This window comes from Notamacropus eugenii, chromosome 5, assembly GCF_028372415.1.
Source record: "Notamacropus eugenii isolate mMacEug1 chromosome 5, mMacEug1.pri_v2, whole genome shotgun sequence".
NCBI classification, from domain to species: Eukaryota; Metazoa; Chordata; class Mammalia; order Diprotodontia; family Macropodidae; genus Notamacropus; species Notamacropus eugenii.
The window spans coordinates 267,849,749-267,876,945 of record NC_092876.1 but is presented as its reverse complement, the minus strand read 5'-3'; the positions used below and the strand labels follow the sequence as shown (position 1 = coordinate 267,876,945).

At 38.2% G+C, this 27,197-nt stretch overlaps 3 protein-coding genes across 8 annotated transcripts in view; 1 reads left to right on the top strand and 2 right to left on the bottom strand.

Moving 5' to 3' along the window:
- Nucleotides 1-7,804, bottom strand: part of LOC140506047 (MOB-like protein phocein) — a 49,264-nt gene extending 41,460 nt beyond the window's left edge. The window contains exons 1-4 of the mRNA XM_072612790.1: nucleotides 7,334-7,804; nucleotides 6,248-6,412; nucleotides 4,079-4,168; nucleotides 3,767-3,998 (exon numbers count right to left, since the gene is read on the bottom strand). Coding sequence (XP_072468891.1) covers nucleotides 3,948-3,998; nucleotides 4,079-4,168; nucleotides 6,248-6,412; nucleotides 7,334-7,336 — 309 coding nt within the window. The 5' untranslated portion in view covers nucleotides 7,337-7,804 and the 3' untranslated portion in view covers nucleotides 3,767-3,947. Of the gene's footprint in view, nucleotides 3,999-4,078; nucleotides 4,169-6,247; nucleotides 6,413-7,333 lie in introns of the transcript that reaches the window.
- Nucleotides 7,805-7,809: 5 nt separating this feature from the next.
- HSPD1 (heat shock protein family D (Hsp60) member 1) lies at nucleotides 7,810-19,525 on the top strand. The gene is made up of 12 exons (XM_072612782.1): nucleotides 7,810-7,990; nucleotides 9,205-9,380; nucleotides 11,695-11,947; nucleotides 12,822-12,904; nucleotides 13,416-13,511; nucleotides 14,705-14,798; nucleotides 15,238-15,406; nucleotides 16,413-16,512; nucleotides 16,866-17,111; nucleotides 17,346-17,520; nucleotides 18,592-18,770; nucleotides 18,904-19,525. Exons 1-12 carry the CDS (start codon nucleotides 7,810-7,812, stop codon nucleotides 19,054-19,056), a joined length of 1,905 nt encoding a protein of 634 aa, XP_072468883.1. The 3' UTR covers nucleotides 19,057-19,525.
- Nucleotides 17,282-27,197, bottom strand: part of COQ10B (coenzyme Q10B) — a 71,987-nt gene continuing 62,071 nt past the window's right edge. For 5 of the 6 annotated variants that reach the window (XM_072612794.1, XM_072612796.1, XM_072612792.1 and 2 more), the window contains 2 exons: nucleotides 25,153-25,254; nucleotides 21,014-22,058 (listed from right to left, as the gene is read on the bottom strand). In XM_072612794.1, coding sequence (XP_072468895.1) covers nucleotides 21,891-22,058; nucleotides 25,153-25,254 — 270 coding nt within the window. In that variant the 3' untranslated portion in view covers nucleotides 21,014-21,890. Of the gene's footprint in view, nucleotides 17,589-21,013; nucleotides 22,059-25,152; nucleotides 25,255-27,197 lie in introns of those variants that run through there. The other variant, XR_011967748.1, reaches the window with a different exon arrangement.

Genomic DNA, 27,197 nt, shown 5'->3' with positions numbered 1-27,197 from the left:
AGTAGATTGGCAGGGCCTTCCATTTATTTACAAAGTAACAAATAAGGACACTAGGCTGGAAGTTAGTAGAATTACATCTAATCTTAGCTCTGTTCCCTGTGTAACCTTGGGGTAAACAATCTAACCTCTCTGGGCCATAATGAGAAGCAGTTAGGTATGATGGATAGAGAGCTAGTTTGAATCAGAAAGTCTCCACAAATCCTGTCTCTAACACATTGCACACTGGTAGAGTGTCCTTCTATCACTTGAAACCACAGATTTCAGTCCCAAAAGGAAAGTCAAAATAATTATTCACTTTATATAGTACTATAGTTTACAAAGCAACTGTTTCATACTTACCTAGAAGTAGGTAGAGAAAGTATTTTAAAAGTAGATTTTATTGCTCTTTTGTTTTTACATAGCTTAGATTTTCCCCATATCTTCCCCCATTCTCCTATCATACAGTTAAAAAAAATTTTGAAAGAGAAAAAAAAGAATTCAGCAAAATCAATCAGTACTTTGAAAAAAAACTGCAGTCTTTTGCAATGTCCCACACTTGTAGTTGCCCTGTATCTAAAAAGGGTAGGGGGAGCAAGTTTTATTCACATTTCTATTCTTTGAGGCCAAGCTTATTCTTTATAATTTCACAACATTCATTTTCAATCACAACTGTAGTTTTTTTCCAACTACACTGTTGTAGTCACTGGGTATATTGTTTTCCTGGCTTTAACACAAATATGTTTATCTACATCTTAGATGAGGAAACAGACTTCACAAGATCAAGGACTTGCCCATGGTACCCAAACCCAGGGTTAGTGCTGTCCCACCCCTTACCAATTTTGGGGTGAAATGTTTGCTAAAGAAAAAAAAAGCAACAGGTGGGAGGATAGAGATAATGTGCACAAAGTTATTAAAATTAGGAGTATATTACAAAATTAAATGAAATTAAACTAAGTTATTTAATCAGCTGTCTTACAAATGATTTTATCATCTAATTGGACTAAACTCATTCCTAAGTAGTCTGGTATTCCTACTCTGAATTTTTGTGCATTAAATCAAAAGTCCTATAGTCACCACCTTATATCTTATTTCATAGCTGGTGCTCAAGGTTTAATAACATTGCAACATGCTATATGTTCTGAACTTTTCTGTTATCTACAAAAGTAAAGAAGGCTGAGCAATGCCTTTTCAGTATATTTTCCCATTGGCAAAGATTACATCAAAACTCTCTTAAAACCTAATGAAATAAATCAGAAATTGCTTGACAAGTTTTCACTTTATCTCTGCTATTCTATCTATAGTGCTAAAAAACAACATAAGAAATGATTTGTCATATCCCCAGTTCCTAATCAAAATAGGTAAGCTGGTCATAGCCAAAGTTGCCCTGATTCTAAGTACCTAGATAATACTGAGGGCAACAAGGGAGACAAGAGGTATGAGAAATTTCCATCACGTCTGGTACTAAAACCTGTTCAGCAGACCGTATGGTAGTGACTCGTTCCTATGCTCCCCCTCTGGTCCTCCTACACTAATTACAGAATAAATCAGAATCCACCTCTCGGGCAATAGCTTTTTAAAAAAGTACATTATGTGCTTCAAACATTTTGCTCCATTTTTAAAAACACTTTCACTCTGCTGATTATACCTTAAGTTTACTAAAAATTAATCCTCCAGATTATTTGTGGTAGGTATTTATACTTTTTCCACTTGTAAAATAGGGTAAACATTTATTGAGTGCCAGACATTGTGCTAAAAGCTGAGAATACAAAAAGAGGAAAAAGATAAGGAGGTCACAATATAATGGAAGAGACAAAAGAAATAAATGTATACAAACTATTTATGGGATAGGTAGGATATAATATGCAAAATAGAATTGGAAGAGGTTAAGAAAAGCTTTCTGTAAAGATGAGATTTTAGTTGAGACAAAGGAAGCCAGGAAAGCTAAAAGGTGGAAATGCGAGCATTCCAGACATGGAAGACAGCCAGAGAAAATGCCCAGAGCTGAGAAATGAAGTGTCTTGTTTGTGGAACAGCCAGAAGACCAATATTACTAGATCAGAGTAAGACTTGGAAAAGTAGGAGGTGTGTAGGTTATGAAGGGCTTTAAATACCAGAGGATTTTGTGTATAATTCTGAAGCAAGAGGGAGCCACTGGAGTTTATCAAGTGGAATGACATGGTCAGACCCACACTTCAGGAAAATCATTTTAGTGGCTGAATAGAAGATGGATTGGAGTAGGGAGACTCAAATCAGACTGAACATGAAATGATGAGTACCTGTAGCAGTGCTGGCAGTGTTAGAAGAGAGAGGGTACATTTAAGAGATGCAAAAGTGAAACTGACAGGCATTGACAAAAGATAGGCTATGGAGGGTGACAAGTGAAGAGCTGAAAATGACACCTAGGTTTACAACCCGAGGGACTGGAAGGATGGTGTTGCCTTCAACAGTAATAGGAAAGGTAGAAGCAAGGGAAGACTTAGGGGCAGTCAGGTTCTGAATGCGAATTTAAGATATCTACTGGACATGCAGTTTAAGATGTCTGAAAGGCCGTTGGAGATGAGATTGGAGGTCAAGACTTAAACCTGTTCATTACAATTGAAATGACCCTTTAAATATTTTTACCCATTCTTTTTTTTCCTTCCTCCTTTTCGGAGGCAAAATGAAAGTATCAGCACATTGCTCTAGTACTGAGGATTATCTCATCTTTTATTAGTCTTCTGTCAAGCAGTCCTGTGAACATTTTCCCTAATCTGCTCTATCAAGCAACTTGAGGAACTTCCTTCTCATCACATGCAAGCAGTAAGTACCAAAAGTTCTTACAGGACAAAGACACCAAACTTCTATGCATATATAATGAAAAACAAGTACTTGAAACATGATTTTTAAGAACTGGATAGAATTATGTGACTGTTACCATTCAACCTAGTTTAGAAAATGAGGCGCAGGGAAAGACTAACGGGCTTATGAATTCAAGTTGAGAAATCAGTTATAAAAATGAGCCCCTTGCACTTTTGGATGGAAAACACAAACAGGTATGGTTCATTTTTTAGGACTTACAAGCATAAGAGTTGACATACTATCATGGGATGTACCCAAACTTATGATTTCAAATTAAATCACTTTTACTGATAACAAGTAAACATCTTATTTCTCTAAACTGCCATCTTTCTTATTGGAATGTGGTAAATCCAAATCATTTTTATTCACAGGGTCAAGGACTGCATTCCAATCCTGGTTAGTCATCTCAGTTAGTTGGCATTGGTTAGATATTCTTCTCAGCACAAATTCCTTACCACTACTACAAGCAAACACCTTATTATGACAACTTTCATGATTAGGACAGAACATCTAGTATGCTAATTCAATTGTCATGCTGAAAGCACAGCAGCAGTACACACAGATATCACTAAAACAGTGTTTTACGTGGCTGGTTCTCACCTTAGCCCCACTAAATACCACCAAAACAAGAAATGACTTTCCTGTTGGTTATACCACTATCCCATATCATACAAATTATTGGTAGTTTAACCCACAGAAAAATAACAATTTTTATATGGGGCTTGAAGGTTTGCAAAGCACTTTAGAAAGCTAAAATGTTACTATTTAAGATTTGGCTTACACAATCACACTGAGAAGAATGTTACTGTTTATTCTTCTTTTAAATCAGATACAATTATTAACAAAGCTAAAGGTAAAGCCCTAGTCTTTAAGTCTCTTAACTCTAATACTTTATGTAAGTTTGAGATTAAAATAACTTCAGAGAATTAACACATGAAATAGTTAACAATTTATTTTTACATTTTTTATTTGGAAATGTTCAAATTGATGCAGAGAAACTGGATTTTAGAGACACAAGATATCCATTTATTATAAAACAAGAGACCTGGAAATTATTTACATGATGAAACAAAAGATTTCAGAACTTTAGTGGAATGGGCAATTTTCATGACGCCACTTCATTAGTGATTTCAGTCCACATATTTCCCCAGAATGTCACTATCTCTAAATAAGAAATAGTCCTGCAAATAAAAAAAGGAGTATGTTAGTTAATTCTGGTAGTGACAACTATTTAACTTGTTTCAAGTTATATTAAACAAACCTTGTCTTCTATAACTACTTTGGTTCCACCATATTCTGGAAGAAGAACTTTATCTCCAACTTTCACACTAACTGGCTGAATTTCTCCACTCTACAAAATGGAAAAAAGAAAAATTAGTAAAAATCTTATTTGCCCAACTCTCACATGAAAGTTATTAAACCAATACATGAAGATACTTTTGTGGCTAGCATATTTTAGTTTTACAAAATCTACAATTTCAAAACTAGTTCTTTAAACCTAAAAGCCAAAGGATTTATCTTTAGTATGAGAGCTACACACTTTAATCACACAAGAACATTTAAATTTCAGAAGCTCTCAATGAACTTTATACCACAAGTTAAACATTAAATTAAACAAACCTACTCGGAGGTTTCTCTGAAGTACCCTGACTCCAAGTCATTTTTTTCTATATCACAACTCAAGAGCTTCAGAACAGTTAAAAATTCTGGTGATAGTTTTAATGTACTTTATTATTCAAATTCAAGAAATCTCTTTTACGTAAAATAGGGTACCAATAAAAGATAGGTTATGGGCTGAATTCGCTACTTCTTGTCATTTAGCTATTAACAGCCAGAAGTAAGGTTAAGAGAACAAAAGAAGAAAATCAAGGGTGCTATTTTCTGATCAAACAGAAAGCAAGATAGAGACCTCAGTAGGGAACAATAAGGTTGTGAAACACTACCCTCTGACCTTCTAAAAAGTTTGCTAGCTCTTTCTTTGTAATTCCAGTTCTGTCCCTAATCAATCACTGGATTTTTGGACAAATAAAACTTCTCTGAATCTGTTTTCTCATCTATCAAATAAAAGGGTTCAATTAGATGGTAAATTTAACTAGATGGTAGTCTAGTTCTTGGAAAACCTAACTTTAAATCCAACCTCAGATCTTCATTATATATAAGTATTATATGTTATATATACATATACACATTACATATAACATATGCTCTATATATAGAGTACATGTAAATTATATATATAGTGTATACACACAAACTATACCCTGCATAAATCACTTGACCTCTTTTTGCCTTTCTTCAAATGTAAAATGTGGATAATAGTACCTACGTCCCAGGGATGTTGTGAGGATGAAATGAGATACTTGTAAGATACTTAATTCAGTGTCAGGCACATAGTAAGTACTTAATAAATGTGTGTTCCCTTCCCATAAGTTTGCCCTGTAACTTGAGATTCAATAATGTTTCAATACTTTGACTATCTGGACTTTAGTACCCTCTTTTGTCTATAAACTTACGAAAATTAACTCTTCTTAACCAAAAAAAAAAAAAAAAAAAAAGAAAACTAGAATTCTCTTCTAAAGGCAGCTTGGAATAATAAACTAATACAAAAAGCATAATTAAAATGCAGGTCACATGACAGTGGAGTTCCACCTCAGGAGACTTGTAGAGTCTTAGGAGTTATACTCCAAGTGCAAATCGCAACCTCTATGAACTTCAATTCAGTTTGATAATAAGGGGGCAATAGCTATCTTGTCCATTGTCCTATGATAGGAAAATTCCCATCACTCCCTTACACTACTTAATAATATTAGTTTATGACAAAATTATATGTAAAAATACACTACTTTTGAAATACAGCTGTAATATAAACTCATTGAGACAATTTTACTGGAAGAGTTGTGGCTTCCAAGGAAATGTCAGTCACCAAGCGTTTATTATATGCTAAGTACTGAGAATAGGGAGGGAAACCCTCAGTCCCTGACCTCAAGGAGCCCAGTCTTTAATGGTGGAGAGAACATGCAAAAACTGTATCAAGAAGAACTGTTAGTGGAAGGTGAATCCTGAGGGTAGGGTGAAAAGACAGAGAAACACCTCCTCCAGAAGGGGATATTTGAGCTGAGCCTTGAGAGGGAGGAGGTTAAGGGAGAGCAGTCCACTCATAGGATCAAGAAATGGATGCCTAATTTTTATCAAGTTTAGTAATGAGAAAACACCATGATTACAACCATCTGGGGCTATTTCCTATGCAGAGATTATCTACACACAGGTACTTTTCACTAAAGAAAACTGTACTCAATGTATTAAGATTTTTTACAGTCATTTATTTGAATGAATTGAAGACTGGAACACGGTGAGCTAAGTAATAATACACAAACTAGCTGTCCATTCACAATGTCTGAACATCGTAGTTAAACCAGTAGTCTGCATTTACCTTTCCTTTAGATCCTGATCCAACAGCTACCACCGTTGCATGTAATACTTTTCCTTGAGATTTTTCTGGAAGCATAATACCTCCTTTGGTAACAGTCTCAGCTGCGCTCCTTTCAACCAAAACTCGGTCAAGGAGGGGAAGAAACTTTCTAAAAGCCTGCCCTGCCTGTAGAGAGAGAAATTTGAGATTTTTTTCTTTAAAAAACAAAAACAAAAACCCCAAGTCATTTCTCTTTGAAGGCAATCAGAAAAGGAATCAAAATTTCTGCTCATGCTCCCCCATTCCAAAGCACCCGTTTCCCGGGGGTGGGGAGTGCTCCCCACTGTGTTCTATAGTTCTCTAATCACTACTCTCAGTTCGATTCTTCTGACGGAGGCACGCTGGCCCCCCAATCACAGGTCAGCATGGCTACCAGGACGACCTCCAGTTTACGCAAGGTCAAAGCTTTTCATTTCTTTCCAGGCGGATAGGGGGAGAGTGGGGGCGCTCTAGGGGTACAATCTGCACCCCATCCCGACCCCGGCCGGACAAGGGCGCCGCAGGGCCCGCCTCCGGAGGCCTGGGCACGTGTGCGGAGCAGGGGCCACCAGACTCGCAGAGCGTAGTCACCCCCCTCCCCTAAGCCCTCTCAGCAAGGCGGGAAGGAAAAGGGGGGGCAGAATCCACGTGCTCCCCGAGCTGGGGCCTCCCCAAACCCAGTTACTTTCCTACATCACTTCACTTTTCTCTACGCCTGTAAAACAGGAGCATCGACCTCCCAAGGTTGTGGGGGCTCCAATGAGAGAATCTAAGCCCAGCGCTGTGCAAAGCTCAGGGCCTTACCTACGGGCTAGCTACGTTTGGTGCAATTTACAGCTTTCGTGGCTAAGGATGCGCTAAGGCTTTCCACGACAGCCGGTATCGTTATTATGAAGATGACGGTGATTGCATCGGTAGGAGGACCTGGCTACTAGAGGTTCAAATAACTCTCAACGGCCAGTCTGCCAACTTGCCCTGGGGGACCGGCCCCGGTAAAGGGGGATGACGGAAGGCCTCGGGGAGGTCGTGCCTGCCGTATTCCAAGGAGGCCGCTAGGGCCAGACTCACCATGGCTCCCGCAGTGCCCCGCAGCTGTCGCTCTTGCTCAGTCAGTTCCCTCAGTCCCTCCCCGGGCGCCGGGAGACTCGCAGCCCCGTCCGGGAAACACGTGAACGTCGTAAGAGGGAGACTAGCAGCTGCGCAAGTGCGCCCCCACCCCTACCTGACCCAAGCCTCGGTGCGTAAGAGAGGGGAGGCCGCTACGCGGACTGCTATTCGTCCTTCAGGCCGCTACTCAGACCCACCCACGGGAAGGGGAAACAGGAGATCTTTCTGGGCTTTTCTACCGAGCAGTACCCCGGGGAAATAAATCCCTTCGTGCCCCCAGGAAATGACGCAACTTCACCCTTGACCCACAGCTACAGTGGCGCGTTCCAGAAAGTTCTGGAAAAATGGGGGTCCCAGGAACGAGCCTAAAACATTCCCTGCCACTGTAGTTCCTCCTTAGCCTGGCCCGCAAGTGTAGGGAGGGGCGGAGCCCGAGTATGGGTCATGCAGATTGCGGGGCCCGTAGGGGGCGGTTGGTAGGGGGTGGAGGCGCCATCCGCACATGTGGTGCAGTCGGGGGGGCGGGGCCTGGGACTCTTTGCCGTGTGCGCCCCGTACGTGCATCCCTCACTCGTTCCTGCCGATCTGCACCGTGCGCTTGTCCGCCTGCCCCCGCAGGTATACTGGGGTCTGTCTCGCGCCTCCCTTTCCCTTCCCGTCCCCGCCCTGCCCGTCCTGGTTCTTTGTTTCCCTGCCGGCGAGGATGGCGCGTGGATGGCGGGAGAGAGCCCTTTCCCTGCACGCGCCAGCCTCCTCGGGCCTCTGTTTAAATGCTCTCCCCATCAAGCTGGGGGGCGCTGCTTCAGCGTGCGGGAGGGCCCGGAGCGGGCCCCGGGAAATGGCGGCGGCCGTCGTGGAGGCGCGACCCTGGCCGGGGAGGAGCAGGGCCAGGGTGGGGTCGGGTCGGTGCAGCCTGGCGGAACCTACGGCTTTGCATTGCTCCGAGCATCAGGCTCCGCGCTAGAGCGGTCCGGGGCTAGGCCCGGCCCCTAATGTCGGTGCTTCTAGGCATCTTTTTTCCTTCCGGGGGGCGGCAGAGGGGGACGGGGTGTGTGTGGGGGGGCCCTGCCCCAATGTGGGGGGGGTTCGGCACGGGCCACGGTCGGATCCGCAGAGGAACGATTCTGGTTGGGGGTGATTCTGGCTGGGGAGAAAGGGGGGTGGTCGGCAGCCCAGGTCCGTGCAGCTCTGCTCTTCCGGCGGCAGGGGGAGGAACGATGGGATTCTTGACCTTGCACCATGTGTCCTGATGGAAAGACATGTGGCCGGGCGTGGGGAGCTGGCGGGCTCCTGGCTCCGCTAGTCTCAAATGTATCTCACACTGATACTGTTTCAACAGTTTAGATACAAGGAGACATGTCCTCCAGATGGGCGTTTTGCTGTGTCAGGGAATTTCTCTAACCCCTCGCTCTTGGCTTTATATCATTTCCTTCACCTGGGGCTTCTCTTGCGTTCAATTCATTCTTGGGGCCTGTTGGAAGCCCGTTACCAGTTGGTGCAGAAATGAATGTTTAACTCTGGTTTTTACCTGGAGGCCAAAAGAGGAGTGCAAGCTTAGGTGGATGGGTTTGCGTGGTGCAGGGGGAAGCTGAGGGCCATGTGTTAGGGGCCAAGAATAGCGTGTGTGTGTGTCTGTGTCTTTAGATGCGGCAGTAGTCAGGTCCTCGCTGGTGGTAGTTAGGCAGTAGTAGAGAAATGCTTTCAGACGATGGGGAGGCTCTTTCTTGTGCAATGGGTGCCTACCGCTTCATATTCCTTTCAACAGGTGGCACAATCGAGCCACAGGGAATCTATAGAGTGTTCAAACTGATTTAATGGTTTCATTTTTCCAGAAATGCTCCGGTTGTCTACAGTCTTTCGCCAGATAAGGCCAGTGTCTAGGGCACTGGCCCCCCACCTGACACGTGCTTATGCTAAAGACGTCAGATTTGGAGCAGATGCCCGAGCCTTAATGCTTCAAGGTGTAGATCTTTTAGCTGATGCAGTTGCTGTTACTATGGGGCCAAAGGTATCAGTATCCTTTTTCCTCCCTTAAAACCATCTTGGATTGAGTAAGAATGTATGAAAAGTTTTATATTGTCAAGGGAGCTATGAGTAAGGTTTTACATTAAGTGGGTAACTTCAAGTAAACACTTTTTACTTGATAAAGTTGATAAAGTCAGGTAAGGCTCAAAACTACCTCAGCCAGATTTAATTAGGTGATTCTCAGTTTTCCCATTTTCCATGATTTTATTAAGTTGGATAAGAGTCATTTCCATTATCATGTAATACCGACACATCATTTCTCCAGGTAAAACTAACCTGATTTGCCTGCCTACTGTTTAAATTTTGGCTCAAATCCTAATAGCCTGAACTCTCAAGGTTAGGCAGTGAGAGGGAAAAGAAAACTTTATTTTGCTTTTTTTTATTTTAGCCTTTTGATAACACTGATGTAACTTGAGTGTGTGGTATTGGCTTCAGGAGATGGGAAGTTGGGTGAGTGGAAGGACAGGTGTATAGGCAAGATACTTAGGGAAATTGTTTTTAGTTTACAGGAAAGCACGGTTTTTAAAGATGATTGTAATCACAGCCCAGTTATTCAAGTGGTAGAGTTATCTTGGGGAGACTTTGACTTTACTGTTTATTTTGTCCCACTAAAATTTAGAAATTAAATTTAGTACTAATGTCTGGAGGTCCATATAATCATAAGTGAGATTATCATGGGGAAGAGGGGCATCACATCATAGCATTTTCACTTGTTTTGCAAATCATTTTCATCAGTGTTTTACCATACAAAAGCCATTGGACATGGTAACCATTCATAGAAGAGTTACAGCTAGCTAAAATTTGATCAGTTCTGGCATTAGTTAAATGCAATAAAAAATGTATTCTATCTTGCCCTACAAGAAAAGAGAGAAGATGGGGATAAGGGAAGGGTGCATTGAGGGAAGCGGTAATCAGAATGCAAGGTATTATGGAGTGGGGGGAGGGGAGAGATGGGAAGAAAAATTGAAACTCAAAATTTTGTGGAAATGAATGTTGAAGTCTAAAAATAAATAAAAAATAAAGAATGTATTCCTATGATTGCTCTACATTAAACATCATGAAAGACCAATGTTCTCTTAGTCATGCAAAGCATCTCACTTAAGTATGGGTGATACATAACACTAAGATAGCTGGAAGGAACCTTAAAAGTCATCTAGTCCAGCACTTTTTAAACTGTGGGTTGAGACCCACACTTTAAGAAGTGCTGAAGAGGTTGAAAGTAGAAAATGTTTAAGAAGCCCTGAATTCCAGCCCCTTTGTTTTAATAGGTGAAGGTATTGAAGCCTAGAAAGTGAAGTGACTTCCCCAAGTGATTCCAAATATGTAAGCCAGAGGAGCCAAGCTGGGAGCCTGCAAAACTCTAATGTGGCTCAGACCAGATTAAAATGTAATTGGGAAATGTTTAATAAAATAAAAATACAGCATAGGTAATTGTGGTTTTTTAGGTATGCTAGTGATGCCTTTTTATTTAAGTTTGCTCCCACTGTTACAGGCCATAAGTGGCAAAGTTAAAATCTACCTGATTCTTACTTTGTGTCAGTTCAGGAGTCTTCTGCTTCTTTGAACTCTGTTTTAAACTGTGAATTAATATTCTATTACATTCATATACCACAGAGGTTGAATTTCTGGCAGTTGCTTGATATTTCTGGAGCTGAGTTTTCCTCCCCTTTAAAATGAGAGTGTTGGACTGGATGGATGACCTGGGATCCTAGATTTAGAGCTGAAAGGAACCTTTCAGGCCATCGAGTTCACTCCATAGGACAAAGTAACCTAGTTCTAAAGAGCTAGCATTTGAGCTCAGATCTCAGATAAATCCTGGGGCACTTTGCACTACCCCAGTTTTAAGTCTAGAAGGTAGGAACCTTGAAAGTAAGGATTGTTTCTTTCCTTTATGTTTTTAGGACAGATCTGATCTATTTATATTTCAGAGGGATAAAATATGAATGGTTTGTTTAAACACCTAATAATTATTAAATATATACTTGATACCCCCTAGTGGTACTGTCCAAGATTTGTGCCCTTGTGAAGCTTCAGAGGGAAGGTCAGTTTGATGGTATGCTGGAACTCTGCCAAACTTGTGCTTGGGAAACATTTGGGTTGAATTATTAGTGAGGCAGTATGATAATAGACTTTCTGGTGGTATATTCAGTACATTGGAGTGTTTCCAAGTAGATATACTTCTACATTTTTCCCCTGTGATACTACTCTCCATAGTTCACATAAGATATTTCTATTTCTGTTTGGACCCACCTTTGGAGGGAATACACATGACTGTCTCAATATTCTTGTGTTTGTAGGGAAGAACTGTGATCATTGAACAAAGTTGGGGAAGTCCCAAGGTAACAAAAGATGGTGTGACTGTTGCAAAAGCAATTGACTTGAAGGACAAATATAAAAACATTGGTGCCAGGCTAGTTCAGGATGTTGCCAATAACACAAATGAAGAGGCTGGGGATGGCACCACCACAGCTACTGTCCTTGCACGATCCATTGCTAAGGAAGGCTTTGAGAAGATTAGTAAAGGAGCAAATCCAGTGGAGATCAGGCGAGGTAAGACTTCATATAATTGTTGTAATAACATTTAAATATTAATGAGTTGTCTGTTTAGGAAAATAACCATTGGCTAATTCACATGAAGGCATGTTCATTTTTATTTTATCTGCAATTCTGCTTTGATTTTTAGCTTTGGCTATGTCATATCAGGGCTGAAGTGGTAAATATAGACGTAATAATTGTTTACTTTTGAATTGGTGGTCCTGAAATAAGTGGGGAAGTGAACTGAAAAAGGAAGGCGAAGCTGCCGGCGTAGGTGGTTATTTGTCAGTGTGGCTTACGATTTTTGTTAGTCTTCTTTGTAGAATGATTTTTTTAAAAATCATTTTTGTCAACGCATAACTCTTAAAGCAAGCACAACACTTCTGGTTCTACTCAGAATTTAAAACATCTGTTGGGTACAAGTTACTTTATATGTGACCATTTTCTGACTTTGAACCGTTTAGGGTATATGCCTAAATGCTGGGCTCTCTGGATTAAATGATACAGACATTGTCTAATTCCAAATGGTTGAACCAGTTCACATAGCCACTAGAAGTATATCAGTGTGTATATTTTTCCATAATTCCTCCACAATTGTGGCTATTCTCATCTGTCATTTTTTCTAGTTTGATGGATAAAAGATGAAGTTTCTGGGTTTTGTTTTCATTTCTTAGTTACTTGTCTCAGTCATTCATATTAAAGGTTGGCTATTGTTTTGACCACTCATCTGTTGAGTCCTTTATTATGTATCTTGCTGAAAGTTCCTTTGCCTAAGACAGGCACAGAAGCAACATGTAGGCTTCTTAAAGACTTTAATTTCTTACCAGCTTCATGAAACTAGTTGGTGGCTAAAAATAAATATTATAACAAATTATTACTCTGATTTCAGGTGTGATGTTGGCTGTTGATTCTGTCATTACTGAGCTTAAGAAGCAGTCTAAACCCGTCACAACCCCTGAAGAAATTGCTCAGGTAGGCATTCTTAGTAAGCTGGCTGCACTGTGGGTCACAACTATGATCTATTAAAAATAATAGCAAAAATAAGTTGCTATCATTTTACTTTATGTTGGTCACGCTAATAACACTGTAAATTATACTTTCAAGTTTCATTGTATTGTTTCCATTTTAATGTATTTCCAATTCAGGGGTGATGTGATATATTCAAATTTAACCCCAGGTTGATTTTGTTACTTGGGCTTATTCTGACTTAAGTAATAGCCTCCTGAATGGCAAAGAAAAAAATTTAATTTTAAATAAATGAAGGTACATTGCATTGTACGTAGCGTTGTGTTTATAGAACAGGTCTCTATAGATAAGCTTTTCCTTAGTGATTCATTTCATAATGACAATACGTTTTTCTGTTCGGTTTTTGTATTTTAATGGTAGGTTATATAAAAACAGGATTAACGTTGTGACGGCCAAAGTTGGTTGTTTGCTGACAATAAACTTTGCATTTGAAATACTAACTTGATATTCATTTTAGGTTGCTACAATTTCTGCAAATGGAGACCGAGAAATTGGCAACATAATATCTGATGCAATGAAAAAGGTTGGACGAAAGGGTGTCATCACAGTAAAGGCAAGTTACAATGAGTCTTTATTGTTGATTCTTGTTAGTTTTGATTCAGTAGGTACTGAATAAATGCTTCTTTGAAAGCCTAATGCTGTCAAGACAAAGTCATTTGGAAAGTAGTCTTTAGTTTACAGTAGTGTAACTGCTATTAGCCATCATATACCAAGATTTATCTTAACTTACCCTCAGTATCACATTTCTGAGTGTGTGAGTAACGGTGATAGCTGTAAGAGCTACACATATGGTCTCCTTTGTGACTCAGTGGCATGCAGAGCTAACATAGTTCAGACTGACTTTGGATCTCATTAACACTTGTTCCCTTGAAACACTGACTAGATCTACTAGTTAGAGGAAAAAGTTGTCATTTTTATCATCTTAATATTCTTTCAGTATCGAAAACATGCCTCTTATGAATTCTGCTCCAGTTAGGCTTGTTAAGGAGCACTTTGAGAATATTTTGAAAATGGCACATCCAGGGGATAACTTTCATTCTAAATTTAGTAATCAAAAAGAAATAAGAATTCTAAAATTATGGGATATAAAGCTATAAATTTATGTATTTTTTAAAATGTGTAATAACCAGAAGTAACCTTTTTTCTTTTTCTGTATTAGCTTCTGAATTTTGTATTCTTGTTGGTAGAGTTATATTGTATCATATTGGTTCAACAATTCCCCAGTTTTTCATGTCCGATTTGTTATTATCTCAGATAATGCTACTTAGGAATATTTTTTGTACTGTTGTGTTTCATCTTTTAAGAATGTTCTGAAGATATAACCCTGTTAGAATCCCTGGATTAAAAGGCATAACCATATTATAGGGGGAATTTGTATATTGATAACAACAAAAAAAAATTGTACACAATCTACTGTTCTACCCCTAGCTGTAATGAGTGTATTAAGTCCCAGTTTTTTTGGATCTTTGTATATTAAGTCCATTGTTTCTTCCTCTTTCCCATCTGTCTTTTTCTCCTTTCTTTTTCCCTCTTCCCTTCTTATTCTCCCTTTTTCTTTTTCTCTTCTTTTCCCCTTTTTCTTCCATTTCTCACCTTCCATCTCCTCTTCCATTTTACTTCTTCCTTACATCTCTTCTAATTTTTAATTGCATTTTGTTTAGATTTTTTCCCGATTTTGTTTATTCTCTTAATTCTTAATAAGTTCATTTTCCACTATATTCATACTTTATGTTTTCATATTTTCAGGATGGAAAAACACTGGATGATGAATTGGAAATTATTGAAGGCATGAAGTTTGACAGAGGCTATATCTCTCCATATTTTATTAATACGGCTAAAGGTAGATAATGTGTGATTGCTGGCATTTTAAAGACATATGGGCTGTGTAATCTGAACTGTGCCATATGTTGTATATTGCTGTGGCATTTCTGAAGGGAGTAGTTTTGCATTTGGGAAATGGGAAGGAATACTGGTTGTTAAAATAGGAAGCAAAGTCATTTTAATTGGGGGAAAGGTGGGGTTTGGGGTAAAAGGAAAGGATGAAGAAAATGGCAGAATAGATGGGGGGAAGATAAATCAAGGAGTTGAAAAATGAATTCTCTTTACAAGTAGACTAAAATAAATAATTTAGAAGTCTTTTTCTAGGGGCATTTGCCCAAGTTAGATCATAAACTGTAACTTAACATAATTTACTATATATCAAATATGGGGATGATAGGTGATGAGATGAGTAGTATAATTTCTTGATTTGCTTTCATTTGTCTTCTTACATCATACAGGTCAGAAATGTGAATTCCAGGATGCTTATGTTCTCTTAAGTGAAAAAAAGATCTCTAGTGTCCAGTCTATTGTACCTGCACTCGAAATTGCAAATGCCCATCGTAAGCCTTTAGTCATAATTGCTGAAGATGTCGATGGAGAAGCACTAAGTACATTGGTTTTGAACAGGTAATGAGGAGGCTTGAATATTTGAGGACTCTACAAATTGAGAGAGCCATTAACCCAACTGCACTGCAGGTTGAGTCTGCCTAAAGTATTAAGTCCTCTTGCAATTTTTCATGCTTTTTTCTAATGGCTAAAACAATGAAAAACCCACAGATACTGAAATAGAGGTATAAACTTTAACTGCAAGAAAACCTGATTTTATCATGTGGGGGTCTAATTAGATGAAGTTTATTTGGTATACTTCTAATTGATGCTTTGCATTTATCTAATCAAAATTTAATGGTTAACAAAATATGCTTAATAAACTGCTTTAACATTTTTATGCATAGAATATGAAAAAGACTTGAATGGGAAGGTAGTTGAGTATAGTAGAAATAATACTGGTGTTGAGGGCCTGTGTTTAAGAAATTATCTGGACTCTGAAACTCATGACTGCTCACTTTTTGTTAAATATAGTATTATGAAATTTTTAATAACAAAGTTGTCGTAGTATTGTGTACAGAGAGCCTTGGATCAGGTCCTATTTCTTGGTGGGGTAGCCATGTAACCATGAACAAGTTATTTAACCTTGGTGCTTGGCCAGCTCTCTTTAAAAAAAAACTTGACTGATCTCTAATTTTATGAAATTAGAGGTCTAGACAAAAAAATTGGTTTTCAGTCTATATTACGTTAACATTTTGAGTATACCATTCTGGACTAGAATTTGGACAAGCTAAACATGTAGAAAATTAATTTGAATGAAACATACCAAATACATTATGTGCCATGCTGTCATGTATAGTCAGCATGACCCTGGTGCTAAAAATGGTCTTGGGTCTTCAGGATTTCAAGAGTAAAGAATCTCCTGGATTTGCTGGCCTCACAGATTTGTTTCTAATACCTTGTGGCTACCATCCCTTATTATTATTGAGAAGAGTAAGAGGCAGTAAAACCATGTCTGAAGAATGCAAACTTGAGTTTTCTTTACTGGTAGTACTAAAATAATCTTGTAACTTTTCTGTGTTTGTAGGCTAAAAGTTGGGCTGCAGGTTGTTGCAGTAAAAGCTCCAGGATTTGGTGACAACAGGAAGAATCAGCTTAAGGATATGGCTATAGCTACTGGTGGTACAGTAAGTAAAATAACTTAATATCAATAAAGACGAAGGATACAGGCACCACTGAAGTTTACATTTAAACTTATAAACTCTTTTTAAAATACATGCAGTGTGATATAGTAGAGCACTATAGTGCCTTGTACATAATATTAAATTAAATTGAACTTGGAGTCTGAAGACCTACATTTGATAAAGATCAGAACAGACTGTTTTATGGTGGCAAGATACCAATTTGGACTTGGAACATCACTGGCTTCTTTTGTAGGTTAAATACACTGATGTGTTCCAAATGAGTTTGATTTGATAGATTAAAGTTCTACTTAATGAAATTATTACTATCCAGCAATATTTCATAATAACTTTTACAGGTGTTTGGAGAAGAAGGACTGGCTCTTAATCTTGAGGATATTCAAGCTCATGATTTCGGAAAAGTTGGAGAGGTCATTGTGACAAAAGATGATGCCATGCTTTTGAAAGGAAAGGGTGAAAAATCCCAAGTTGAAAAACGTGTTCAAGAAATCATTGAACAATTAGAGATTACTACTAGTGACTATGAGAAAGAAAAATTAAATGAACGTTTGGCCAAACTTTCTGATGGAGTTGCTGTGATAAAGGTAAGACGTACATGATGATCTTATTAAACTATGGAAATAATTTTGACTGTTTCCTTTGATGCAAGTGTAAATTGGAAATTTGGTTAAAGATTAATTTAGTACAGGATGATCAGTATTTCGATAATGAAGTATCTTATTAGAAATATGAGAAATTGACTTTATAAATGTTACGATTTTTTCTTTAATGCTTTTTATTATGGTAATGTTGAACACTGAATTTTCTTGTACTTTTAGGTTGGTGGAACAAGTGATGTAGAAGTGAATGAAAAGAAAGACCGGGTTACTGATGCACTTAATGCCACACGTGCTGCAGTTGAAGAAGGCATAGTTCTGGGAGGTGGCTGTGCATTGCTTCGATGCATTCCTGCCTTAGAAACATTGACTCCAGTTAATGAAGATCAAAGAATTGGTAAAGAATATCCATATAAATTTGTACTTGAACTGGTGTTAACTGTCTTTATGGAGAATATACTATTCCTGTTGACAGAAGGCAGAAAAAGTCAAGATATAATTATTGATGACTAATATTCGTTAGATGATTACAGTTCTTATAGTCTTAGGATTTGAAAGGGTCTTAGAAGTCACTTAATCCAACATGAGACACGAACAGGGAACTACATCAAAATAGGTATCACTATCTCTTGACACCATCCCATTTCACTTTTGGGGGGAGTTTTATCTTCAGTTGTGTTGCAGCAACTTTTTCCAAAATAACTACTTATACTGTACTCATGTTGAACTATTATTGCATCTTATTTATCTAGCATGTTAAATCTCTCGGGTCATTTGCTGATTCGATTATCTATCCATTCATCTGTTAATAAAAATTTTGATTATAACAGGACCCCAAGGTCTTCAAGTTGACCATCAATACCTTAGTAGTAGGACTTGATGTCTACTATTATGGTCAGCTATTCCATTACTATTTTTAAGACATCTTATTTCTTCGGATGGTGGTCAGTCAGCAATGCTTGAATTACCCCTAATTGTACCTTCTAACTCATTTTTCATCGTCTTTGCAAAGATACCAAAAGACTTTGTTGAAGTCTAGGTATATTTCTAATTGGCATTCTCCTAGTCTCCCAGTCCAAAAAAAGGAAGCGTGTGCCTAGTTTGGAGGGAAGAGGCTGGTGGAGATGGGTGACCTTGTTGTATTTTCAGATGTGTACGTCGTTGTATTATGAGATGTATGTAGAGGTGGCATAGTGAATAGAATACAGGACTTGAGTCAGCAATACCTGCATTTCAATAACCTCAGAAGTTAGCATCGTGAGCCATGCAAGTCACTCTTGGCCTGAGTTTCCTCATCTATAAAATGATTATTAAAATACCACTTACCTGTCAGGATTGTTGGGAGTAAAAGAATGAGATAGTATACCTAAGATACTTTGCAAACTTTAAGTGCTATTGTTAGCTATACATTTGCTCTCATAAACTGAATTCAGTAAACAATCTTTCTAACTAATTTTTCCTTCTATAGGTATAGAAATAATTAAGAAGTCATTGAAAATCCCTGCAATGACCATTGCTAAGAATGCAGGTGTTGAAGGCTCACTGATAGTTGAAAAAATTTTACAAAGCTCCTCAGAGATAGGTTATGATGCCATGCTTGGAGATTTTGTGAATATGGTTGAAAAAGGAATAATTGACCCAACTAAGGTAAACAATTTAAACTTCATGTATTTCTCAAGAAATAGAATAAATCCAAAGCTGTGTAGAGAATGATTTTCTGGACTGGTGTTTGGAATATTTAGTTGGGAAAAATTAATATTTTGATGTTTTTTTCCTGTAGGTTGTAAGAACTGCTTTGTTGGATGCTGCCGGTGTAGCGTCTCTGCTAACTACAGCAGAAGTTGTCGTTACTGAAATTCCTAAAGAAGAGAAAGAACCTGCTATGGGAGGGATGGGTGGCATGGGCGGAGGCATGGGAGGTGGCATGTTCTAATTTCCTAGAATAATGCTCTATCATTATGATCTGTGATGCAAGCAAAGACCCAAGGCAGTGTTCTTCGCTAACTTCGGAGAAGTCAGTTGGAGAGAGGACTGAAGTAAAGGCTGATGTTTAAGAAAATCACTATAACCATCAGTTACTGGTTTCAGTTGACAAAATATGTAATGGTTTACTGCTGTCATTATCCATGATAAAGATAATTTATTTTGTATTTTTTGAATAAAGACATTTGTACATTCCTAATACTGGGTGCAAGATCCATGTACCAATGTTCTGCTTTCAACTTAAACCAGCTGAGGCATTTTTACTATTCTGTTAAATCAGAATTTTAGAATTTGCCATCTAGAAGGAAAGTTCAGAAGCAGCCTTTCCGTGCAGACGAAGATTAATTAAAATTGTGTACAAAGTAGAGAAATATCCAATTATGTGATGACCTTTGTGTAATAAAATTGTTTAAAGTTAATAACTGTATTCTTATTTCTGTGTACTGGTAGCACTAAAACCATAAGAAAATTAAAAGCCCATTGACCAGATATTGACATCAAAATTTGATTGGTTTCATCCAAATGATAGCAAATACAGATGGAAAATTAAGGTGAAATGTCATACTACATGAGACTGGCATATGGTAGGTACAATGTGTGAACAGCAAAACAAGTCCTGGATTTGGAGTCGGAACCTGGTGTTTCAAATAATGATCCTTCTACTTAATATCATGGGGTCCTTTAGTTAACTAGGGAGTAGTTCATCGTGTGAGCCATGAATACCACATTCAAGATTGTCCGCAGTGTGGCCCAAATAGCTGTAGTCTTAATGCTCCTATAATATGCTAGCCACTATTGTCCAATGCAAAACTTTATTCTGCTCAACTCTTCCCAGACTCATTTCCTTTTGTACACATATTACTATAGCTCTCCCCTTGATATAAGAAGGCCTAGGTGAGACTCTTGGCTCAGTCCCTGAGCAGTTCATTTCAATAATTTGGGCCTCAATTTTTAAAGTAAGGATGAAGGGCCCTCTCCCATTTTTTTTTTTTTTTAATAAGGGGAGGGAACAACATCTAGCTTCTCAAATGTAGCTTCTGCGGTACCTTCCCCAGTCACTTTAAGAAAATTAGTCTCGATTTCCTAAAAGCACTTTTGTTTTACTAACTTGTCTGTAACTATTTGCTGGTTCCTCTCTCTTCCCATATGTACTTAAGCTCCTTAGGGTAAGGAAGTTATTTGATTCTGTGCCTTGCAATATGATCACTGAAATAATTATAAAATGTACAGGTACTAACAATCCTATACATCAAACCATGGTGGAAGGGTTCAGAAGCCAGACCATCTTATCAAATAGCATTTATATAACTTTCTGAGGTTTGCGGAGCACATTTATAAATAACTCATTTTATCCTCAGTTTGGATCTAGTTGCATCATGCATACATATGTAAGAGTTTATAGTGGTGATGGTCACATGATTGTGGGTTAGGGAAGCATTTTCTATCGATGTAGTAGTATGCTATTTTCCTCTACTGCACTAAAATAAGCAGCTTTAGTTCTTTTTCTGTAACTTAGCCTTGGCAAATTACTGAATCTCAGCCACATTTGCTCACCTGTAAACTGGGGATGGTATCTTAACCTAAAGGAAGGTGCTGGGTCAATTTCTTGAAGTCTAGAAACTTGATCCAGTGCTAGTTTCACCTAAATATTGCCAGAGTGATATTTAAAGAGGAAAAGGTTAATAATAAAATTATTTTTCTAAAACTGATTTTTAGGTTTAAGAGCTATGAAAAATTGTTTCACTATGCTCACATAACCTAGAACCTTTACATAGAAGGACTGGAATGATAAAGAGTTGGACATATGGGGGTACTTCAATAAATTCTAAGACTTTTGTTCTTGTACTATAAATGTGCATTTCTAAAAATAAAGGAATAAGGTTTTTAATGACAACTATACAGAAAAGTAAACAAATTGCTTTAACTTTATTAAGTTACCTCTTCAGTGCTTACATTGATTTGTTTAAAAAAATATCAGCTAAAGTTTAAAATACATTATTGAAAATGAATGCACACTATAAATAAAAATAATGGGATGTGAACTGCTAGAAATGTCAACCAAACCATCTGAATCTGCTGTCAACTTGTAGTAGATGCAATTTGGCACTCAACAGTGTTGAAAAAGCAGCCAAGTAGGTACCTGGGGGAAGGGTATTAAGCTAGTAGGAAAGTATCTTAAAGCTCTGGACCACTGACCAAAAAAAAAAAAAAAAAATCAGGCTAATAAAATCACTATGAAAATACATGAAAGTATGCTGCATACTCTCATAAGTAATATTTTTAGGTCACAAACTTTTTACCTTAATGATGCACTGATGATTACCAAACATCCCAGGCCATCAAGGTAGGCCCTATAACAATAAGTTACAAATATTTTGGATTTAATAACTTAAACTTGATATATCATGAATATATTACACAGAGCAGAAATACAACTAATATTTCAGGTAGTAGTAATTACAATTGCTTCTTTCATTTACAAATTTGAAATTATGCTGGGAAAAGTGATATCCATATTCTAGCAATAATAACTACATTTCATTATTGTAAGTACAGAACACGCTAATGTACAAATTACCTTGAATTGCACTTGATTGAAGCAAATAATTCTATGTACATCTAATCGCATATTTTGTGTGTATGTTTTCAAAGGTGTCATTTTTACATTCCAAGCTAGGTTTAACAACTGCTTTCTGTTTTTTGAAAGCACAGTGATGAAAATACTTTTAAAAGTGAACTAGATTAAAATCATAATTATAAGCAGACAGCACCAGTTCTTTTCAGTTATGTGTGATGAACTTCATGAAGCATCAATTCCCGAGGTATACTAGTTTCTGGACCATATAGTTTGGATGCTCTTCTTTCAAAAGCAGCTACCATCTGCTTCACAACTTCATCAAAAAATAGCGTGGCAAGCTGAGAGTGCAGAAGTGAACGAAACTCAAAAGAAATCTGGAAAAAAGTCAAATTGTTTTAGGTGAAATGCAATTATGTATTAGAAAATCAATAAACATTTCAGTGTCTACTATGTGACAGGCACTGCTGAACAATATCCAAAAACAAATATTAAATGGTCTCTGTCCTCAAGAAGCTCACATTATTAGGGAAAGCAACATGTTTATGTAAGTACAAGTACAAAGTAAATACAGGATAGATTTGGTTTGGGAATAGAACTAGCAACTGGAGAAGGGGTTAGAAAAGGTCTCATGTAAGAGGGTGCTTGAGCAAAGCTTTGAAGGAAGCTAGTGAGTCTAAAGATTGAAAGAGCAGAAAGTACATTCTAGGCATGAGGTGTGCAAAGGCAAAGAGACAGGAAATGGAATTTCATGTCTGAGGATTAGCATGTGGCAATTTTGGCTGAATTGTACAAGGGCATGAATGTTAATAATGGGTAATAAATGTGAAAAGACCAGGTAAAGTCAAATTGTGGAAAGCTTTAAATACCCAAGTTTATGTTGATCCTTTGGATCAAAGGAGCCATGGACAAGAGTTTTTGTGGCAGGAAAGTGAATGAAAAGTATCACTTTGGCAGTCAGGTAAAGGATGGGGATACAACAGAGGGGACACAAAAGGCAGGAAAGCCAATGAAAAGGTTTTTCCAATTGTCTGGGCCCAAAGTGATGAGGGCCTAAACTGGAGTTATAGCTCTGGGAGGAGTGAATTGAGGCATGAAAAGCTGTCAAGTGGAATCAACAACAACTGGTAACTGAATAGTTTTAGAACCACTGTCCTAAGGAAAACCAAAATCTCTGGCTGACACAAAATGTAGGAAAGGGTCATATGGGTGTCTGTGTCAGATTCTTAGCCAACTTCATGCAATTACTGAGAAGTACCATATGGCTGCCACTGTTAGTTTAGGTTAGGCTCAGTTTTGCCATGATTAGTCAAGGAGTTTGTCTAATCACAAGACAGGAATTCTGGGCAAGATATAGAAAGCTTTACTTAAAGTCACACCATGTAACACTCCAGCCTGTTCCCTCTTTTCAACTCTTTCCCAGAAACAAAGAAGGGCATGGACTGCTGAGAGAGAATGGTAGCCCATACTTCTTCAGCTCATCCACAAGCACTGCATGAAAGCTTTATAGCAAATGCTTTGCTGAAATCAAAGTATACTCTATTTACATTATTCTTCTGGGCTATAAACCTTAATTATTTTTGTCAAAAAAGGAAATAGGGTTAGTCTGACCCAGTTCTTGATGAAGCCATGTCGTTTCATGGAGATTACCACTTTCATTTCTAAGCATTCATAGGTGTGTTCGTCCTTCGCCTGCTGAAGAAGACCATGCCATCGGAGAAATAAGGATATGACTTGCACTTGACTTTGTTCTGAGTGAGGGAGGGCTGTGCAGATCATCAGCCTCACTTTTCCTCCGGAGCCATCTGAATCCAGTGACCAGATATTCATCAGGATGACTGGAGATGAACCAGGATGAGGCAACTGGGGTTAAGTGACCTGGCCCAAGGTCACACAGCTAGTGAGTGTCAAGTGTCTGAGGTGAGATTTGAACTCAGATCCTCCTGACTCCTGCACTGGTGGTCTATCTGCTGCACCACCTAGCTGCCCCAAAACATTCACATACCAAACCTAACCCATTACTAACATGTTCCAGAATTTTACCAAGAATACAAGTCTTCCCATTTTTGAAAACCAAGACAGACATTTGCTCTTCTCCAGTCCTGGGACACCTCTTTTCATTTTCTAAGATGTTTCAAAGATCAATGCAAGCAACTAATATCTGCCAGCTGTAGGTCAGGCCTGGTGACCTGAGGCCACCTAAATGCTACCTCATTGTCTCCTCACATATACTGGGTTTCTATTGGCTTCTAAATACTTTTGTACTAAGAAAAAAAAACATGCAAAATAAATGTTAAGCAGCTTTACTTTATCATTGGCATGAGTTATCATCCTGTCCACCCTGACCAGAAGGATCTGTTCTGCGATTTTCCTCTTGTTCCCAACACACTTTTTAAAAATCAAAACCAAAATCGATGCTGTGCTTTATTTAACATTTGTCCTTAGTATAACTTATCATCAACTTTAGTTCATTCTGGGTTTAGTCAAGGTTCCTGACACAATTCCTATTGTTGTTCAGTTGTTTCAGTCATGAATGGCTCTTCATGACTCCACACTCCAGGTTTTCTTGGCAGGGATACTGGAGTAGTTTGCCAATTCCTTCTCCAGCTCATTTGACAGAAGAGGAAACTGAGGCAAACAGAGCTAAGTGACCTGCCCAGGGTCACACAGCTAGTAAATGTCTGAGACTGGATCTGAACTCAGGAAGGTGACTCTTCACTCCAGGCCCAGCGCTCTAGTCACTGCACCACCGCTCACTTATTTGTCCTTTTTCTCTCTCTCTCCACACATATACAAAAACCCCTTTCAAATCTGAGTTTATCAATGAGCACCCTATTAATTTTTGCCTTTGCAGGTCATTTTTTCATTTTTTTGCATTTGTACATAGATCTCAGAGGCCACGGGTTTCATTCTGGCTCTCTTCTTGGGAGATTGTTTAGGGTGAATTACCCATCCCATCTTCTGTTACTCCTCCTCCAAGTACTGGCACTCTGGGAGTGTCAAGCTTGTTGAATCTACATGGACAGCTTTCTCTTTCTATGTCCCTCTCAAGATTCCTAGCTGTTAGGCACACTGTACCCTTCTCAAAAGCCCACCATCATTCCCATATTTGAAGCCATTATCCAGGAATATATAGCTTACTCTCAAGGACTGTGTTGTCCTTGCTAACCTGTTCACTTCTTAAATATGCCTTTGTCTTCTCAATCATCTATCTTCATCTGGCAAAAATGATGAAAATACCATTTGTGCCTCAAGTTCTTTTCTGCTTTGGACTCCATAATCCTTAGCAAAGCTTTCTAGGTTACTCCCAGTGGTATCTTTTGTCCCTACATCAATTATAAAAAATCAGGTTTAACAATTCATGTGTCATGACACAAATACATTCAGAATAGCCAACCAATCTATTTACTCCACTTCTGCAGACTTCATATATCTGACTTTGAATATTCAAGTACTTTATTATATACATACAGAAAAATCCACTGTACAAGTCCTTGGATATCCAGGAAGGCCAGGGCTGAATCGCCAAACTGTTTCTAAGTGATTAAAAAGTTTTCCATCTGTGCAGGATGCCTAGAATGATACAAAAGGTATAGTTAAATGCATCCATTTGGTACTGGCTAAGGTTTATTTGACTGAAATAAGCATTTGGAAAAGCTAAAACTTTTACATTTTAGACAACTGAAGGCAGGATAAGATTTAGTGGATAGGTAGAGCATTCCACTAGGGAAACAAGCACCACCACTCCCATATTTATTCAGGGGAAATTAGGTTAAACGAGTATCAAAGCAGTCTTAAAGGGGGAAAGACGGAACAAGATGCCCAAAGTACAGCTCAACACGTGAATTATGTTACCCTATGCTCTGTCTTCCTGAGTTACTGTCCAGGGGCTAGGTGCTTGGTGCCTAACAGCAGAAGCTCAGAATTCTGTCCTTTCCTACATACAACAAAGAAAGGGGACTGCCCCAGTTACTAACATCCAAAAAGATAAGATATGTCAGAATGAGACTTGTTTTTAAGTTTGGTTGTTGCTTTCCTGTCTCATCTAAACCCCTTTTGAATCTGTAAACCAATGTCAAAAATATGGCAACTTATTTGAATGAAATCCCAAACAAAAATATATTTTATTTATTCAAGTTATGAATTTTATGTGAAGAAAATGTTAATGTTTAGTAATTAATATATGAAGTGAAAACTACTGCCCGAGGACAAGATACTGGAGCTTAAAACATTTATTTATATATGACTTAAAAGTTTATTCTTTTCATCTCCAAGTTAGTAACTTGACTCAATGGTAAAATACGGGATAGACTTTAGGATTTTATTTAATGATTAAAGCACTGTATCTAATTAGTATTCAAAAGTTCCACATTAATAGTTATTTTTATTAACAAATGCCTCAACTTAATCAACATAACACAATATATGTTAAAAGATGAAGCTGATGTGACACAGTATACTTTAATTCATTAACTCATCCATAGAAATGTGCACTGCATGTCTGCTGCATGGAAGGCACCAGAATTTATAATCTGACAGATGGAGTAGAGCAGCAGTATCAAATTCAAACAGAAACTAGGATCACTAAACCTTACATGAGGATCTCTGTGGGCCACACACTGACTTAGAAACTTACATGTTTACATATTTCGTTTTTTATTAATACATCAACATTTAAAATCAGACAGCACTACATTTTAAAGTGGTTCAGGCCATATTTGGGAGTGTTGGGAGCCACATACATCTCCTTCCCTCAAGCATTTGTCACCTTTAAAGTGGAGGATAAGCCTTGCAAAATAAATATAATATAAAATAAATGTTTTAAGTGCTTAAAACAAAAAGATGAAAGTATAATCTATGAGATCATTATCAATGGGGGAGTGGGAATAAGAGTGAGTGGAGGAAGGGGGGATAAGAGGGCGTAGACTACATTTCTCACTGTCTACTTTTACACAAATACAAGAGTACTTCATCTATAACCACAACGTAACCTAAGGAAACACCATCTACTGGTGTGTTTCATTAGAAACAAAATCTTCAAATATTTCATTCCCAATAGCATTTGGCTGAATATACTGAATGCTATGGAGTCTATTATAAAGATTTATTGTCAATTGTTTTCCCCAGGTAAACTAGGGAAATGTAAAAACATATCCCTGAGATCATAATGTAAACTGGACCTTTGCCTCTTTTGGAAACGTTTGAGTATTTTCAAAGTTTGTTGAGTAATGGAAAATTTCAGTGTAAAAGAAATGGCTCACAAAGTCACAGGGAAATTTCTGGCAGCTCAACTCCCAGAAAAGTATGTGAACAAACAATGCCTCAGGTGTCCTCCTTGGTCTTCCTAAATATTTCTTAAATTGTTAGACAGGAAATTGGACTCAGTTCATATAACTGTGATTCCTCATGATTTTCTGCAGTCAAGTTTTGCACTGCTGGATTCCCTGAGAGAATGGTCACATCATTTTAAGACTGAGAGAAGGCCAGTAAGGTACAAGAGAAGCAAAATGTGAACT